Below are 19,727 nucleotides of genomic sequence, written 5' to 3' on the forward strand. Positions count from 1 at the left end.
ACTGCTTATGAAAGAGCAGTACAGGAACACTCTCGTGTGATTGATAGTCTGTTGGATACGGTCATCCTACAGTAAAGGTGATGAAACTTTACACCGGTCTGTGGAAGCGATTCAAAATGGTTCAAATGGCTCTGAGCACTATGGGACTTAACATCTGTGGTCATCAGTCACCTAGAACTTAGAACTACTTAAACCTAACTAACCTAAGGACATCACACACATCCATGCTCGAGGCAGGATTCGAACCTGCGAGCGTAGCGGTCGAGCGGTTCCAGACTGAAGCGCCTAGAACCGCTCGGTCACCCCGTCCGGCGCCACTGACTTTGCGTGACGCTTAGAGCACGTAGCTACAAGTGTCCGCAGACAGTCCAAGGGCTGCTGAGGAGAAACAGCAGGACGCTGAAAGAATTCCGAATAGTATCATAAAAGTTCCATCACGACAATGGTTGGAGGTGGTTAAACAAAACCAGCCCCTGAGCATGAGTACAGTTAGATAAAAAAATAACTTAAACATTGTTAAATTTGAAAACTATACCCGTATATAATGAATGAAACACCGAAACACCACGACTGTAAAACTGAAAGTAGACCAAGCTGATCTCTAGCTGTATGTTTTTAAGTTGCTCTCGAACATATTGAATGACGTGACACCGTAATTAAGTCACTGTACTGGAATTTTGGGGGAATGGAGTTCGATTCTCAATCCAGCTGTTCCGCTTCGCATTTTATGTGGTTTAATTTCTTCACGTGAATCCTGGGGTGATCATTACATTTTCTTCCTCCAATTCATTGGGTTAATGGTCCGTCTTTAATAATATTTACGTCGACGAGACTATACCCGTATAGAATGAATGAAACACAACGACTGTAAAATTGAAAGTAGACCAAGCTGATCTCTAGCTGTATGTTTTTAAGTTGTTCTCGAACATATTGAATGACGTGACACCGTAATTAAGTCACTGTACTGGAATTTAGGGGGAATGGAGTTCGATTCTCACCCAGCTGTTCCGCTTCGCATTTTATGTGGTTTCATTTCTTCACGTGAATCCTGGGGTGATCATTACATTTTCTTCCTCCAATTCATTGGGTTAATGGTCCGTCTTTAATAATATTTACGTCGACGAGACATCAGACAGTTCTCTACCATGTTAGACACCCGTCCCTCTCGCTAACAAACGACAAGTAAAGAATCATTTTCTCTGCAAAGGCCATTTTCGAATTCTACTATTAGCATCTGTTTATTTCGGAGATGTGCAATACTTTTATCTCTCGAGCGACAAGAAATCGTTTGTCATTCTACTATGCACCTTCCAGAATTAATACTAAACTTGTTCATTTTTAAAAGTTTATCACATAACTGTTTTCTCTCCAGTCTTGATAATCTGCCTATCCGGTATGAAAATCAATGTTCCGTTCTGTTTGGCGTAGTGAAGCTAATCATCATGCACAAAATTTATCTCATCAGATGAAACGTAGTAGGCGTTATATTGGTGATATTGTAAGTTCCGCCTGCAAGTAGAAGCAGGTTGCATTTCTACACGGAACGTTCGAGAATATTTTTTCACACAAGTGACGTATCATTTGGCAGCACCCTCGTCCCCACCCCCTTTTTTTCTCGTACACTTTGACCTGTGACAGTTTACGCTACAAATTGTGATAAGCGCTGTATACAAATCTGGCGCTTGACGATCCTCTCAGCTTGACGCCCCAAGAGGAAGTTTGTGTCGCTTCGGCCGTAAACCGGTCTACATGTGTAGCAAAAGTTGGCCTAGGAAACGAAGTAGCAGCAGTGCTTCTTGACGGAAAGGAGAACACCCAGCAGTTCAAAGGATAGATTGGTACAGGGTGTTTCAAAAAGATCCATGAAATTTTACAAGTCTGTATCGTCTACATGGATGTAGATAGAAACTTGCCCAATGTAAGAGTATGGGGAACACAGCGGCAACATACCACAGTTCAGTACGTGAGACAGTCTCCAAATCTTTATGTGATTTGCATCTTTTCCCCGAGAAATGAAGAAATGATTAAAGCTGTTTTAAAATAGGTTTACAGGAATGACACACCTGGGTATTTCGTAGATCTAATTTTTTCCATAAGTTCTAGAACACATCGAAATATTCATTATACAACGAGACGAAACACCTCCTCACTGGGACCTCCATGTGAAAGCAATTCTTAACGAGTTGTCTCAAAGAAGTGTCGGCCGTAAGCGATGTACGGATCTCGCATTACACCATAGGCCTTCAGTGTCTCTTTGTTTTGCGAGAATTTGTCGAAGACTCCGCATATATGCCCCCCCCCCCCTTTCCAACCACTTTGAGTGGAGTGCGTCACTGATTAGCAACAGCAGTGAATGCAGCATCCTCAGACACCTCGCAAAAAACTATCGGATGAGTTTGATCATCGCATGGATGTACGTACGGTGGACGCAGATTGGACATTTGTGAGAAGTGAATGGAAACTTTGATGCTAAATGTAATTATAAAAAGTACTAAGAGATTGTATGTGCATGCACGTAAAAGATATACTATTGCAAAATCGGATGTTTCCTAGGTAGTCCTAAGAAAAAGTTAAAATTTACTACAAATTTCTGTGTTGATTTATGTAGAAGGTATCATATGAATCTTTTTGAAACTCACTGTATTTTAAGTGCCAGACCAAGGATCATGTAGGTTTGTTGCTGTTGTGGACTTCAGTCTGAAGGCTGGGTTGGTGCAGTTCCTACACGTTACTCTATCCTCTGCAAGCCCCTTCATCTCTGCATAGCTCCGGTAATGTACACCCATTTGAACCTGCTTACTGTATTCAAGTCTCGGTCTCCCTCTACAATTTTTACCCACCTCATTTCCTTCCATTACGAAACTGACAATTCCTTGATGCCTCAGGATGTGTTCTATCGATATATCCCTTCTGTTAGTCAAGTTGTGCCATAAATTTCTTTTTCATAAGTTTGATTCAGTACATCCTCATTTGTTACGCGAAATACCCATACAATTTTCAGCATTATTACATTTCAAAAGCTTCTGTTCTCTTCTTGTCTGAATAGCTTATCGTCCACGTTTCACTTCCTTACAAGGCTGCACTCCAGACAAATACCCTCATAAAATAATTCATAACATTTAAATTTATATTAGATGTTAACATATTGCTCTTTTTCAGAGACAGTTTTCTTTCTGTTGCCAGTCCGCATTTTATATTCTCTCTACTTCAACCATCATAAGTTATTTTATTTCAGAAATATCAAAACTCACCTGCTTCTTTTAGTTCCCATTTCCTAATTTTGATTCCTTTAGTATCTTCTCATTTAACTGGATTACACTCTATTACTTTTGTTTTAGTTTTGTTGGTGTTCTTCATATAATCTGTTTTCAAGACGCTAACCATTCCGTTCAACTATAACCCCCGCCCCCCCAAATCCTTTGCTGTTTTTAACAGAATTGGAATGTCATCGGTAGAATTTAGGATTTTTATTTATCCTCCATGAATTTAAATTATCTTCCCAAATTCCTTATTGATTTCTTTACTGATTGCTCAATGGACAGTTTGAATAAGATCGAGGACGGGCTACAGCCCTGTCTCACTCCCATCTCATCTACGGCTTCATTTTCATGTCCTTCGACTCTAAACTGCAGTTTAGTTTCTGTAAAAGCTGTAAATAACCTTTCGCTCCATGCATTCTATCCATATTGTCTTCAGAATTTCGAAGAGTGCACTCCAGTCGACAATGTCAAAAACTTCCACTATATCTACCATTGCTATAAAGGTTGGTTTGCCTTTCTTCTACTTACACTGAACAGCCAGAACATTATGACCACCTACCTAATAGCTGGTATGTCAACTTCTGACACGTTTAACAGTGGCGATGATTCGTTGCTTGGAAGCAATGAGGCCTTGGTAGATCGCTGGAAGGAGTTGGCACTACATCTGCACACAAAAGTCACCTCTCGTAAATTCCGGGAGGGGAACGATGAGGCCCGACGCCACATTCAGTCACATCCCAGATGTGTCCGATTGCGTTCAGAACTGGTGAGTTGGGGGGGGGGGGGGGTTGCAGCATATCAATTGGAACTCGCAACTGTGTGTCTCGAATCACTCCATCACAGTCCTGGCCTTTTGACATGGCGCATTATCTTGTTGAAAAATGCCTCTGCCGTCGGGAAACTTGGTCGTCATGAAGGTGGTGGTGGTAGTTAGTGTTTAACGTCCCGTCGACAACGAGGTCATTAGAGACGGAGCGCAAGCCCGGGTTAGGGAAGGATTGGGAAGGAAATCGGCCGTGCCCTTTCAAAGGAACCATCCAGGCATTTGCCTGAAACGATTTAGGAAAATCACGGAAAACCTAAATCAGGATGGCCGGAGACGGGATTGAACCGTCGTCCTCCCGAATGCGAGTCCAGTGTGCTAACCACTGCGTCACCTCGCTCGGTCGTCATGAAGGGGTGTACGTGGTTTGCAACCAGTGTACGATAGTCCTTGACCGTCATGGTGCCTTGCACAAGCTGCAGTGAGCCCATGGATGGCCACATGAATGTTCCCCAGAGCATAATGGAGCCGCCGCCAGCTCATCTACTTCCCGCGGTACAGGTGTCAAGGAGCTTTTCCCCTGGAAGAAGACGGATTAGCGCCCTCCCATAGGCATGATGAAGAAGGTATCGGGATTCATCAGACCACGTAAAGCTCTGCCACAGCGCCAACGTTCAGTGCCGGTCGTCGCGTACCCATTTCAGTCACAGTTGCCGATGTGTTGTTAACTTAAGCACGTACATGGGTCGTCGGCTGCGGAGGCCCATCGTCAGGAGTGTTCGGTGCACTGTGTGTTCAGACACACTTCTACTCCGCCCAGAATTAAAGACAGGTGATTGTTCCGCCACAGTTCGCCGCCTGCCTTGTTTTACCAGTTTCCCTAGGCTACGGTGTCCGATATCTGTAATGAGGGATGGCCGCCGAATCCCACGTCGTCTGGACGTGGTTTCACTTTGGTTTCGCCACGTGTTGAAGACACTCACCACAGCGCTCCTAGAGCACTCGACAAACAATGCAGTTTCCGAAATGCTCGTGCCGAACCTCTGGGCCATCACAATCTGCTCTCAAATTCAGGTAGATCGCACTAGTTCCCCATTCTACAGAAGGACAGCACTCTGACTGACACTACATACACCTTGCGTGTGTCTAACTGTCACTCATTCCTCGACAGGTGACGCTGACGGGTTTATATCGATAATAGGTCGGTGGTCACAGTGCTCTGGCTTATCAGTGTATATTCTGTAAGTCGTAGGATCAGTTCCCTCGCGTGTTCCTACATTTCTCTCGAGCCCAAAGTGATCTACCCAGGGGCTGGCTTCTACCAGTTGTTCCATTCTTCCGTAGATAATTCGTGTCAAAATTTGGAAATATACCTTATTAAACTTTAATATTTATTTAGTTTTCTGTCGCAGTTACATACAATCTTCAATTGTGACTATTTTAGAACGCTACCATTCATTTTCAAACCAAAGCACGCGTCTCTAATATTTAACTATAACGTAATTTTAATGGAACATTCTAAATACTTGTTTATACACCAGTTCAACATAACAAATGGTATATTAAAATAAGCAGTAAATAAATTGAGTTGCTTGCTCTTTGCACCCAACGCAATGGTGGAACTATGTAAAACTAGAAAGAAACGTGGCATGCAATGCGTACAAACGGAATCGAGATAGGATATATAAAAAAATATGAGCGTACCAATTGGCCACGGCGGGTAAGAGTCCATACAAAGAAAGTGTGCTTACCCTTGAAGAGGGGCGCGATCCGGAAGACGCCGAGCCCGCCGATGGTGAGCATCTGGCCGAGGGCGAGCTCCATGAAGAACATGGGGATGCCGGCGAGGACGAGCGTGAGGAAGTAGGGGATGAGGAAGGCGCCGCCGCCGTTCTTGTAGCACAGGTAGGGGAAGCGCCACACGTTGCCCAGCCCGATGGCTAGCCCCACCACGGACAGGATGAAGTCCAGCTTGCCGGCCCACGTGCCGCGCTCGGGCAGCGGCGCCGACGTCTTGCCGCCCCCGACGGCGGCGGCCGCGCCGGATCCGGTCGTCACCTCGACCGCCTCGAGCAGCGCCGACCCGCCGCACTGGTTCATCTCGAGCGACAGCAGCTGCTTCTCGTTGCCCAGCGGGCTGTCTCGCGGGTCCGTCATCGTTTCCAGGTCGTCGCTCGCCGCCGCGCTGCCGGTCTCTGCTGCTGTTGCTGCTGCTGTGTGCTGCTGCTGGTGGCGGTGGCCGCTAGTGGCGCATCCCCACTGCCGCTGCCCACCTGCGCACACACGCACACACACTTCCTGTACGTCGCGATATTTTCCACTTCCAAGTACATTTGTTTCCTTAGAAACTACCCGACATGGCTCTGATGTTCACTCCGAGATGCTGATTTTCAACTCACGAAGAGAACGCGGCAAGTGCTATCCTGATTTCCCAGAAACTTTGCTCAGTGGAAAAGTGGTCAAAATAAGCGAATACCTGTCTCGGGATATCCGTTGATATTCGAACGTTTCAGAGAGAACTACGGTGAAAGTTTTCGAGGTACTTTATATGCCTTTTGAGCGAGTAAGTAGCTGAAACCGAGTGGTGGTGCAGTGGCTTCACACTTTTGTGCCCCGTGTTCGAGCCCCGATTATTATTTTTGTTTTTCCTTTATCTACCCATTTCCGTAGAAGATTGCTACACGAATGTTTTCCGTTGTATACTGAAATAATGTCTTTTCGGTGAAAATTCTGGACTGTATCTTGACTCATAATCAAATGCCAGCGACAGTTTTCGGAAAAGAAATACGTTATCTGTGGTTTATCGTAAAATTATTGCCAGCGTGTGAAACCTTCACCTGTGTTAACGACGTTTCTTTCCCGAGTGAGATTCATTCGAAGAAATGTCGGTGTGGCAAACCTGTCTTCGTGCGGTGCTCGTTGTGTACGGAATTTCTATGTTTCGAATATTTCTTTCATCGGTATCATTCGAGGGAATGCACCAAATCTTCCTAAAGAATGAGCATAAGAATAAAGTATAAGAATGAAGTATTGACATAAGAATGGAATGGAAGAATATGAATATTTAGAAAAGGCTGTAACCCCTGAAAACACCATACACACATAAATTATACAATAAATGTATGTGCGCGGCCCCTCCCGCCGGAGGAGAGCATAAGTTAGTTTAAGTAGTGTGTAAGCCTAGGAACCGATGACCTAAGCAGTTTGGTCCGTTAAAAAAAATAAAATGAAAATAAATAAATAAATGTATGACACTTGTTGTGAAACCAAGTCGTAATTTAACAATTAATGTAACGCCCTAGCCGGCCGGTGTGGCCGTGCGGTTAAAGGCGCTTCAGTCTGGAACCGCGTGACCGCTACGGTCGCAGGTTCGAATCCTGCCTCGGGCATGGATGTGTGTGACGTCCTTAGGTTAGTTAGGTTTAACTAGTTCTAAGTTCTGGGGGACTGATGACCTCAGCAGTTGAGTCCCATAGTGCTCAGAGCCATTTTGTAACGCCCTTTTATCCCATATCTTGATAAGAAACATTCGTCTGGTAACCTTCTCTGGACAAGGGTAGATAAATAAAAAAAATGAAATAAAAACTATAAGCAGGTTTCAAACACGGGACGCAAAAGTGGAAGGCACCGACGCTAGCCACAACTCACCAATAAAGCTGAACTCATTGAGCGCAGAAAAACATCTAAATGACAACGGAAACACTGACTGTTGTTTCCTCAGAAACGGCCAAATATCTACGGATGAGCTGAGACATATGTTTGCATATTCTGAAATGTCTTCCACTGAGCGTAGTTTCTGGAAATCACGTTATGGCACTTGGGTGTTTTCCTCGTCGGTCATTAAGGTGGCAGAATGAACCAGAATTCCACAGACGAGAGACGGCAGATACACGAGTCATCTGAGCAAACGGGCCCAGAAACTTCAGGAAAATACAGTTGTGGAATCACCCAGCAAATCACCGAGTTTACTATCGTTGACTGCTCCCTTGTACAAACACTCGATAATCGTAATTCGACATTCGCATTCCCAACTGGACAAATTAACTTACACCTTCCTGATAAGAGAGACCTTTTTATTTGCAAATCAGTAAGGAAGGACAGAAGTAAGATGAGGTTTTAATGTCCCGTCAACGACTAGGTCGTTAGAGATGGAACTCAAGCTGGCATTGAGGGTGGACGAGAAAGGAAATCTGCCGTGTCCTTTTCAAAGGAATCATCTACGCCTACATTTACATCTACAAAGATACTCTGTAAGTCATGAAGTACGTACTAAATCGTCTCTAATATTAAGGTTTCTTCCCGTTCCAATCATTTGCGAAGGGCGGGAAGGACGACAATTAAAATGCATCCGTGCGTAATTGTTCGAATGTGTGTGAATTCCTAAAGGACCAAACTGCTGAGGTCATCGGTTCCTAGACTTACACACTAATTAAACTAAGTTAAACTAACTTATGCTAAGAACAACACACACACCCAGGCCCGAGGGAAGACTCGAACCTCCGGCGGGAGGGGCCGCGCCGTGCGTAACTTAATCGGACAATTTTATCTTCGCAGACCGTACCGGAACGATACGTATGGGACTGAGGAGTATATTTAGATTGTTTACTTAACACTGGTTTCTGAAGTTCTGTAAGTAGGCTTTTGTGGCGTAGTTGGCATCTGTCTTCAAGAGTGTGCCAATTCAAGTTTTCCAACATTTACGTGACGCTCTCCCATGAGTCAAACAAATCTTTGAACGCTCGTGTCGCCTTTTTTGTATGCGTCCAGTATTTCCTGTTGGATTTATTTGATATAAGTCCCACACATCTGACCTAAATTCTAAGATGAGACGCGCAAGTGATTTACAAGCAGACTTCTTTGTACGCTGTTGAAAAAAAAAAAAAAAGCATTACCCTCAAGGACTGTGTTTAGTGGCACCAGCGTATAATACGTGCATAATGAGGGGTTACAGCGTTAATGATTCATTTGTCACGATCATCAGCGATCAGATGACGCTCAGGAGGCCTGTCTCTTAAACCGCTGTTTTGACTCTACAGACGGTAAGTTTGCTGAGTTTAGAGACGAACAATCTAGGGTACAACCATGCCCCACCGACGAGTACTTAATCGTGTTTAACAACTTCAGAAATTTTAACAGAATCGCATATTGAGCCCCTGGGAAGCTGGGTAGAAGTATCGACGGAATGCTGTACATGTTGGGCACAATGTACTGATGGTGTGTCGCTGCTTTGATGAGTGGTCCGTGGAACTTCCCCATGAAACATTCCCACACCTGTAAACTGTATTCTGGACGTCGGTGTAGTATAGATGCACTTCAAGATCGACGCATTGTGCGTGCAGTGATGCCGGACCGAATATCATCCAGGGACGAAATCCGGGCAACAAGTTGCATCTGCTGTATCATCAGAGACCATTATGAATCGTTTACTCTCAGCAAGATTAAGATCACTTGTGCCTCTGGTCAGGCTACCACTGACACCACGACACCCTAATCATGGCTACTCTTGTGTCTATTATGTAAACTAAAGGTGAAAATGGGGGAGGAGGAGGAAAGGAAATGGAAGATGGCTCTGAGCACTATGGGACTTAACTTCTGAGGTCATCAGTCCCCTAGAACTTAGAACTACTTAAACCTAACTAACCTAAGGACACCACACACATCCATGCCCGAGGCAGGATTCGAACCTGCGACCGCAGCGGTCTCGCGGTTCCAGACTGTAGCGCCTAGAACCGCACGGCCACTCCGGCCGGCAGGAAATGGAAGAAACTGATATCAGTTGCATCGGGGCTTTATACGGCTTTAGAGACGACGAGTGAAAATGTGTTCCGGACCAGGATTCGAATTGAGGACCTCCTGTTTAATAGGCAGTTGCGCTAACCACTACGCCATCCGGACACAGAGTCTAACGCCACTGTACGGACTGGCTCTGTACGCTCCCTGGCTGACTGACAGTCCCATCCAGCGCCACCTCTCCACTGTCCCTGCTCATGTCATCCGTGCCCGCTAATCTTAGATTCCCACTGGAGGGCGGATGTATATGTGCATCCTTCCTGAAGCTTGTGGAATCATTGCTCATCGAGGTGAACCGGTTATATGAAAGTGTGGTGCCTGTTCTTTCGGACATGACACCATGCATTCATGTAACATACTCAGGTGTCGTGAAAGAGTTGACTGGACAGTGGAATGGGGCTCTGTCGTCTTCAGTGATAAGAGTAGATTCTGTCTGTATGCCAATAATGGACGTATGCGTGTGTGGCGTAGACATGACGATCTGCCTATTCCACAGTGCATTCGCCCACTACGTACAGGTTCCATCCGAGGTTTCATGGTGCGGGGGCAATCAATTGTAGTTTGCATTCAGTACTAGTGTTTTTGCAGGATAAAGTAACCAATGCCCGCTACATTGCCTAGAACGTTATCCTCGTGCTACTGCATTTTCTGCGACGCAACGTGCCCTTCGTGGTGTCTAATAACTGCTCTGCCCAGCGAGCTCGCTAGATATCTCGCCAGTTTAACACCTGTGCAACGCAATGCAGCGTGAACTTACTCATTTTTCAGTGCGTGCAACAATTGCCGAATTGCAACAAAGGCGCAAGATGCCAGGGTAAATCTATCGCAGGATACCATTCGGCACCTTTATGATCGTTTGCAGGCCTGCGTTGTCACAAGATGGAGATACATTATACACTCCTGGAAATGGAAAAAAGAACACATTGACACCGGTGTGTCAGACCCACCATACTTGCTCCGGACACTGCGAAAGGGCTGTACAAGCAATGATCACACGCACGGCACAGCGGACACACCAGGAACCGCGGTGTTAGCCGTCGAATGGCGCTAGCTGCGCAGCATTTGTGCACCGCCGCCGTCAGTGTCAGCCAGTTTGCCGTGGCATACGGAGCTCCATCGCAGTCTTTAACACTGGTAGCATGCCGCGACAGCGTGGACGTGAACCGTATGTGCAGTTGACGGACTTTGAGCGAGGGCGTATAGTGGGCATGCGGGAGGCCGGGTGGACGTACCGCCGAATTGCTCAACACGTGGGGCGTGAGGTCTCCACAGTACATCGATGTTGTCGCCAGTGGTCGGCGGAAGGTGCACGTGCCCGTCGACCTGGGACCGGACCGCAGCGACGCACGGATGCACGCCAAGACCGTAGGATCCTACGCAGTGCCGTAGGGGACCGCACCGCCACTTCCCAGCAAATTAGGGACACTGTTACTCCTGGGGTATCGGCGAGGACCATTCGCAACCGTTTCCATGAAGCTGGGCTACGGTCCCGCACACCGTTAGGCCGTCTTCCGCTCACGCCCCAACATCGTGCAGCCCGCCTCCAGTGGTGTCGCGACAGGCGTGAATGGAGGGACGAATGGAGACGTGTCGTCTTCAGCGATGAGAGTCGCTTCTGCCTTGGTGCCAATGATGGTCGTATGAGTGTTTGGCGCCGTGCAGGTGAGCGCCACAATCAGGACTGCATACGACCGAGGCACACAGGGCCAACACCCGGCATCATGGTGTGGGGAGCGATCTCCTACACTGGCCGTACACCACTGGTGATCGTCGAGGGGACACTGAATAGTGCACGGTACATCCAAACCGTCATCGAACCCATCGTCCTACCAGCCGGCCGAAGTGGCCGCGCGGTTCTGGCGCTGCAGTCTGGAACCGCGAGACCGCTACGGTCGCAGGTTCGAATCCTGCCTCGGGCATGGATGTGTGTGATGTCCTTAGGTTAGTTAGGTTTAACTAGTTCTAAGTTCTAGGGGACTAATGACCTCAGCAGTTGAGTCCCATAGTGCTCAGAGCCATTTGAACCATTTGAACCATCGTCCTACCATTCCTAGACCGGCAAGGGAACTTGCTGTTCCAACAGGACAATGCACGTCCGCATGTATCCCGTGCCACCCAACGTGCTCTAGAAGGTGTAAGTCAACTACCCTGGCCAGCAAGATCTCCGGATCTGTCCCCCATTGAGCATGTTTGGGACTGGATGAAGCGTCGTCTCACGCGGTCTGCACGTCCAGCACGAACGCTGGTCCAACTGAGGCGCCAGGTGGAAATGGCATGGCAAGCCGTTCCACAGGACTACATCCAGCATCTCTACGATCGTCTCCATGGGAGAATAGCAGCCTGCATTGCTGCGAAAGGTGGATATACACTGTACTAGTGCCGACATTGTGCATGCTCTGTTGCCTGTGTCTATGTGCCTGTGGTTCTGTCAGTGTGATCATGTGATGTATCTGACCCCAGGAATGTGTCAATAAAGTTTCCCCTTCCTGGGACAATGAATTCACGGTGTTCTTATTTCAATTTCCAGGAGTGTATATTGATGAGACTGTTTTGGCACCCTTTACTGAGGCGTACGTGTTTCATTTGCTCTGTATTTGTTAACATATACTAGCACAATGCTGAAGTACTTGTCAATAAAATGATCATGTCTTCTTCCATTTTTTAAATTTTTATTTTCTATTTCTTTTTTTTTTTTTTTTTTTTTGCGGCAGTGTAGATTGAATGTTTTCCCAGTATCCTGCCAATGAACAGAAGTCTGCGACTTGCCTTTTCTACGACTGAGCCTATGTGATCATTCCACTTCATATCCCTACAAATTGCTATACCCTGATATTTATGTGAGTTGACTGATCCTATCTGTGAATCATCGACATTGAGGCCTCTGTATATTACGTTGTTCCGTTTTGAGAATTGCATGATTTTACATTTTTGTACACATAATGAAAGTTGCCAATCTTTGCACCACTGCTCTGATTAAATATTTCTGTGGACATTTTCAGACAGTTCTTCATCACAGATAACTGCATCATCTGCGAAAAGCTGGAGACTGTATTAATACTGCTTGCCAGATCATTAATACCCATCATGAACAACAAGGCACCCAATGCACCTTCTCCAGGGTACACCTGAAGTCACATCTACTTCCGTCGCTGTCACCGCATCCCAGATAACATGTTGCTCTGTCCCCATCAATAAACCCACAATCCAGACACAAATTTGGTTTGATACATGATATCATCATAGTTTTGTTAATAATCGTTGGTGTAGTACCGAGTCAAATGACTTCCGGAAGTCAAGGAATACTGCATTCACCTGATTGCCTTGATCTATGGCTTTCAAGATCATGTGAGAAAAGCGCAAGTTGAATTTCGCACGAGCGGTGCTGTCTGAAGAAGTCTTACGCCTTAGCCTCGCGTGATCTACTGGAATCATGAAAAACCGGAATCTGGATGGCCGGACGGGGCTTTGAACCACCGTCCAACTCAGTGCCAGTCAAGTGCCTTAATTACTGGTTCACCACTCTCTGTCGCTTGATGGTGATTAACTGTACTGCTAAATCTCCAGTGTTTTCTCCACATCGGAGCACAGCCACGAGTTTAGTATTGCCTATGTTCATTATTCACTGACATGTCTTCTTTCAGGTTACCCATGACCTGAAATGACCACAACAGGCTCATCAATACACACAGTAAAATAGCTGTTTAGGCGATGCAGCCGAATCATCATTAATTCTTACACCATTATTTCAACAGTCAATCACCTGGGCACTATGGTTCAAATGGCTCTGGGCACTATGGGACTCAACTGCTGCGGTCATCAGGCCCCTAGAACTTAGAACTACTTAAACCTAACTAACCTAAGGACATCACACACATCCATGCCCGAGGCAGGATTCGAACCTGCGACCGTAGCAGTCGCACGGTTCCGGACTGCGCGCCTAGAACCGCGAGACCACCGCGGCCGGCTGGGCACTATGAAAGCGAGTTAGTGACACATAAACTAACCCCTGATTTCCTCGAGATGAGAGTGAGCATGGGTCATAGAGGACTTGCGGTGATATCGAGGCGCATACGTCAAAACGAAACAACATTGCGTCCCTGCAAAGAATCAATGACCTGCTGATCAGTTTGTTGTCATTAGAGACATTCAGGGCCACAGGCTACCTAGGCCAAAAAAGTGTCTGTTTCGTAAAGGACGATCAAAATGTTTCCGTTTGAGAGCACACTGGACTCGCATTCGGGAGGACGACGGTTCAATCCCGTCTCCGGCCATCCTGATTTAGGTTTTCCGTGATTTCCCTAAATCGCTACAGGCAAATGCCGGGATGGTTCCTTTAAAAGGGCACGGCCGATTTCCTTCCCCATCCTTTCCTCACCCGAGCTTGCGCTCCGTCTCTAATGACCTCGTTGTCGACGGGACGTTAAACACTAATCTCCTCCTCCTCCGCAACTCCGATGCGGATATATACTGTAAGCACCGACATGTAGTAACGGATTAGTGTGGCATTTGTGTCTTTGCCTGCGGTAAAAGCGGAAATGTGAACTATGGCGACGTTGTTACCAAATGCGTCTAAACAGCACCAACGTGCTGTTATTCTTTCCTTGGCTGCCGAAGGCAGACACCGGAAGACATCCATCGGAGAATGAAGAATGTGTATGGGGTAGCATGTTTGCCGGAAACCACCGTTGTGGATTGGGCGCCAAGTTTCGTGCTGGTCGCGATTCGCCGCGACGCATGTCCCCATGTCGCAGATGTAACGCAGAAGTTACGGCAACTCAAGTGGGAAATATTGGAGCATCCGCCCTGTAGTCCTGATGTCTGCCCATGCGATTGTATGCGGATATGAGGCCTTCGGTCCCTTAAAAACATCTTGAATGGTCGACGATCCCAGTCGGACGAGGATGTGCAGCAATCAGTTTCAAAAATGGTTCAAATGGCTCTGAGCACTATGGGGCTTAACATCTGTGGTCATCAGTCACCTAGAACTTAAAACTACTTAAACCTAACTAACCTAAGGACATCACACACATCCATGCCCGAGGCAGGATTCGAACATGCGACCGTAGCGGTCAGGCGGTTCCAGACTGAAGCGCCTAGAAGCGTACGGCCACACCGGTCGGCAGCAAGCAGTTACGGGCTTCTTCGCGCAGGAGGACACGGTATTTTACCAAATAGGTATCTTCAGTCTTTTGTGTCGGTGGGATAATTGCCTCAATCCTCACGACGATTTTTCCTGCTTGGCATACCGACTCTGGACTGTATGGCCTTCGAATGAAAACTTTTTATCGCCCCTTATAACAGCGTGTTGCAGGCCCAGTTACAATCGTTAAAAATGTAGACCTACTTATTTTGTACGCGGTTATTCACCTGAATTTTTTCAATGGATTGCTGATCTGAATTAAGTCACTATCCACCTCTAAAAACCCCCGCTTCCTTGCGCCAAATTCACAGTGGCGCCCGAACTTCTGGCACTTCAATTGGAAAAATTACAAAGTGTTTTAAAAGAATGGTGAACTGAATTTTGACAGCTGAGAGTGAATTTGATTTCTTTCATACCTCATTTAATCCAAAACAAAACTTGTAAAGTGTTTGTATTTTCTGTCGCCAGACGACGATTCTTGAACTTTTTAAGCCTGGGAAACCATTTTCAGGTAAATTTACTCCTTGTAAAAACACTGTGCGAAACGTTCACGATGTGTTAAGATTCATATCGCCTGACAGATGGCTTACCGACGAGGCCCACGAGAAAGACAGGCCGCGGTGGGTACGTCACGAAGGTAGTCCTGAACTCGCTCGCTCGCTCAAATGGTTCAAATGGCTCTGAGCACCATGGGACTTAACATCAGAAGTCATCAGTCCCCTAGAACTTAGAACTACTTAAACCTAAGTAACCTATGGACATCACACACATCCATGCCCGAGGCAGGATTCGAACCTGCGGCCGTAGCGGTCGCGCGGTTCCAGACTGAAGCGCCTAGAACCGCACGGCCACTTCGGCCAGCCGGCCGAAGTGGCCGTGCGGTTAAAGGCGCTGCAGTCTGGAACCGCAAGACCGCTACGGTCGCAGGTTCGAATCCTGCCTCGGGCATGGATGTTTGTGATGTCCGTAGGTTAGTTAGGTTTAACTAGTTCTAAGTTCTAGGGGACTAATGACCTCAGCAGTTGAGTCCCATAGTGCTCAGAGCTATTTGAACCATTTGAACCACTTCGGCCGGCTCGCTCGCTCAGCTCAGCAGACAAAATGCGTTTCTAAACCTGTTAACTCGCAGCTGGGCGTTTAATTACTAACGAGAATTGCATCTTCCACTGGAACCTGCTATTATGAAGTCTTACTGATTAATTTTAGATCAATACTCGATATAAATGGTATAATGACTTGTTTATAGCATATAGTCTCTTCTGCTTAATAGTACTCATTACATGCTGGAAATGGTACCTTATGCAACTGATAGTCATTTTAGCATGTTTTTATTTTATTGTACGCCAGCACAGCCGTAACAAATTATAAATAGGCCCATGGACTTCCCATCATTATAGGACTAATAACAGTAAGATTCCATAATAGCGGATTCCAGTAGAAGATTCCGTTTTCGTTTGTATGGACACGTCTCAAACCGATTGTTTGGGAAAATTTCATATTGGAACTAAATATAAGTACAATTTGCTTGGTTGTTACATTCTATTCGTTATGTTGTATTTGCCTAACAAGCATGTTTTCTTGTGGTTACAGTGTGTTATTTTTAAAACTGAAACAACCGTCTGTTAGAATCGTCTGTATCACTCCATGAGTGGCGAGTCACTTGTCGAACTACATTACATATGATTTTGCCTTTAAACCAGTCTCACGGTTGATTGTGCAGCATATCTGCAAGTAATACTCTGAAGGCAGAGCCTTGACATCCAGTCGGGTCATTAGGTGGTCGGTTCCGAGTTCGCTCGGCCCTCGTGTGCGCTGACAGAGCATGCTTACTCTTCCGTCCTACCTCACCACACTCGGAGCTGCAGACGTTGTTTACATCGCGCTACACGACGACGACATAAAAAATTCAGACATGGTGTATTGTGAATGATTTAAGATAGCTCTCAGGAATTTTAGTGGGAATGTTACGTGCTTGCCCTGCATTGACGTGATTTAATTTAGGCACAGTTGAGCATCCATGTGGGTAAGGTTACGTATCTTCGTTCTGACCGAGGCTTTGTCCGAATATGCAAGGATCAATACCGGTCTTTCATTTAAGTAATTCGTGGAAATAGGTCGAATTTCACGTTACTTCCCACTCATTTAAGAATGTTACAGAGATTTCAAAGTATATTGGGTTCTTTTCTGCTTTAGTGAACGTTTCGTATTTGTTTAACCACATGGTCCGGTTGTGGACATTTGCGTCTACGGTTCAGGAGTCTGTGGTACATCTCCTCGTTTAGCCTTTGTTCTAAGAAACAGCAGGTGTGAGCACAGCTTACTAACAGGACGTGCTGAAAATTAATCCCTCTGAATTTTTTATGTGAAAATACTTAAAGCTTTTTAATTAACCAAACGTTATTTACGTTTTACATATTTATTCTACATGTTATTTATTCTTCATGTTTACATATTTATCTCTCAACGTAGTCACCCTGACGAAAAGCCAATCTGTTTATACCGTCACTGTAGAAAGTTTGAATTCGTTGACGGAGTCACAACCTCATTTCTGCTTGCGCCGCCTCATCATTATCAAAGTGCAGTCCTCGAAAGTGTGCGTTAAGTTTCGGAAAGAGATAAAAACTGGATTGAATCATTTCGGGATTGTATGGAGAATGACCGATTACACGGAACACAAGGTATCGGATTGATGCAGATGTCTCAGCGCTCGGGTGTGTGGTCTGGTATTGTCATGCTAAGAAAGACGATGCTCCACGTGCGGACGAACTTTACGAATTCGTGCTTCCGTTTTTCTGAGGGTCTCGCAGTACCTCGCAGAGTTTATAGTGGTGCCTTTAGGCATTAATTTCACATGCAATACGCCGTGAACATCCCGGAACACTCTGAGCATGACTTTGTCTGCGGATGGCATGGTCTTGAACATTTCTGGCGTCGGTAATCCTTTGTGGTGGAACTCCACTGATCCGCCCGCATCTCGTGGTCGTGCGGTAGCGTTCTCGCTTCCCACGCCCGGGTTCCCGGGTTCGATTCCCGGCGGGGTCAGGGATTTTCTCTGCCTCGTGATGGCTGGGTGTTGTGTGCTGTCCTTAGGTTAGTTAGGTTTAAGTAGTTCTAAGTTCTAGGGGACTGATGACCATAGATGTTAAGTCCCATAGTGCTCAGAGCCATTTTTAAATCCACTGATCCACTCTTGTTTTCGGAGTCAGAATGTGTACCTAGCTTTCATCACCCGTCAGAATGTTGTAACAAAATCCATCACTCTCACGCTGAAAACGCAAAAGGAATTGTTGAAATATGTCCAATATCATCTTTTTCAGGTTAGGAGTGAGCATTCGAGGCACCCAACGTGTGCACAGTTTTCTGTACCGTAGTTCTGCAATGATGGCCTGTACACGCTCTCGTGTGTGTCATCCAACTATTTTCTCTGACAAGTTCATCAACCCGATACCAGTGAGCCTCGTCGGCTGCCCTTCGCGGTCGTCCACTCCGAGCTTTGTCACACACGTAGAGGTTAGCACCACCGTTTCTTTCATTACGAGCACGAACAATCCAACGTCGCATATTACTGGTATTAATACAATAATCACCGTACACAGCTTTCATTATTCTATGGATTTCCACTAGTGGCACATTTTCTGCTGTATAAACTCGATTAAAGCAAGCTGTTTATCACACGCCGACATAGTTACGTTACACACCGTTATATTACGCGCTGCAATTCGGTGCCCTCTAGCGGTAAAGGGTTGCAACTTGCGTCAGCGAAGTGGGAAAGTCGACCGAGTGATATGAATCACATTTAATATCTCAAACAATATTGAGAACAGAATAGAAAATTCTGAAGAATTACTTTCCAGCACGCCCTCTTATAAACGATCTGTCTTCAGCAGAGTCCAAGCCACGATAACTGCCTTCAGCAGATGAAACATTTTATAATTCTCTATACGATTTTCAGACCGATAAGGCAAGTCACGAGTTGAAGAGAACTTCGAGACGCCTGTTGCAGTCACGAAGATTTCGGAACATTTCATTTCAGGAATTCATTGTTTTGTTATTAGTCATCAAGCCATACAAAAGGTAGTCCTATCTTGATTGCACGCATATTTTCTATAAGAAATGTCACATTCATACCTATAAGTTGCATTAGGACGGTTGAAGAACTTGGATATAATTTTGTCTTACGTTAACGCATGTTTATACACACACCAAAAAAAGTTTTACATCACCTCGGTTCAGAGGGTTCCGGAACCTGTACAGAAAATTGGAACAGAGATCAACATAAACTTCATTTCCACCCTTTTTATTGCTCATGAAAACGACACATTGCATGTTGTACCAGCATACAGCCAGACCTTCAGAGGTGGTGGTCCACATTTCTGTACACACCGGTACCTCTAATACCCAGTAGAACGTCCTCTTGCATTGATGCATGCCTGTATTCGTCATGGCATACTATCCACAAGTTCGTCAAGGTACTGTTGGTCCAGAATGTCCCACTCCTCAACGGCGATTCGGCGTAGAGCCCTCAGAGTGGTTGGTGGGTCACGTCGTCCATAAACAGCCCTTTTCAATCTATCCCAGGCATGTTTGATAGGGTTCATGTCTGGAGAAAATGCTGGCCACTCTAATCGAGTGATGTCGTTATCCTGAAGGAAGTCATTCACAATATGTGCACGATGGGGGCGCGAATTGTCGTCCACGAAGACGAATGCTTCGTCATTATGCTGCCGATATGGTTGCACTATCGGTCAGAGGATGGCATTCACGTATCGTACAG

The 19,727-nt window shown here is 45.9% G+C and overlaps 1 protein-coding gene across 2 annotated transcripts in view; it reads right to left on the bottom strand.

Moving 5' to 3' along the window:
* Window positions 1-19,727, bottom strand: part of LOC126249659 (sodium- and chloride-dependent GABA transporter 1) — a 409,464-nt gene that overhangs the window by 160,649 nt on the left and 229,088 nt on the right. For both annotated transcript variants that reach the window (XM_049951338.1, XM_049951339.1), the window contains exon 2: window positions 5,775-6,296. In XM_049951338.1, the coding sequence (XP_049807295.1) occupies window positions 5,775-6,180 (406 nt within the window). In that variant the 5' untranslated portion in view covers window positions 6,181-6,296. The remainder of the gene's footprint in view (window positions 1-5,774; window positions 6,297-19,727) is intronic.

Source organism: Schistocerca nitens, chromosome 3, assembly GCF_023898315.1.
Source record: "Schistocerca nitens isolate TAMUIC-IGC-003100 chromosome 3, iqSchNite1.1, whole genome shotgun sequence".
In the NCBI taxonomy this organism is placed as follows: Eukaryota; Metazoa; Arthropoda; class Insecta; order Orthoptera; family Acrididae; genus Schistocerca; species Schistocerca nitens.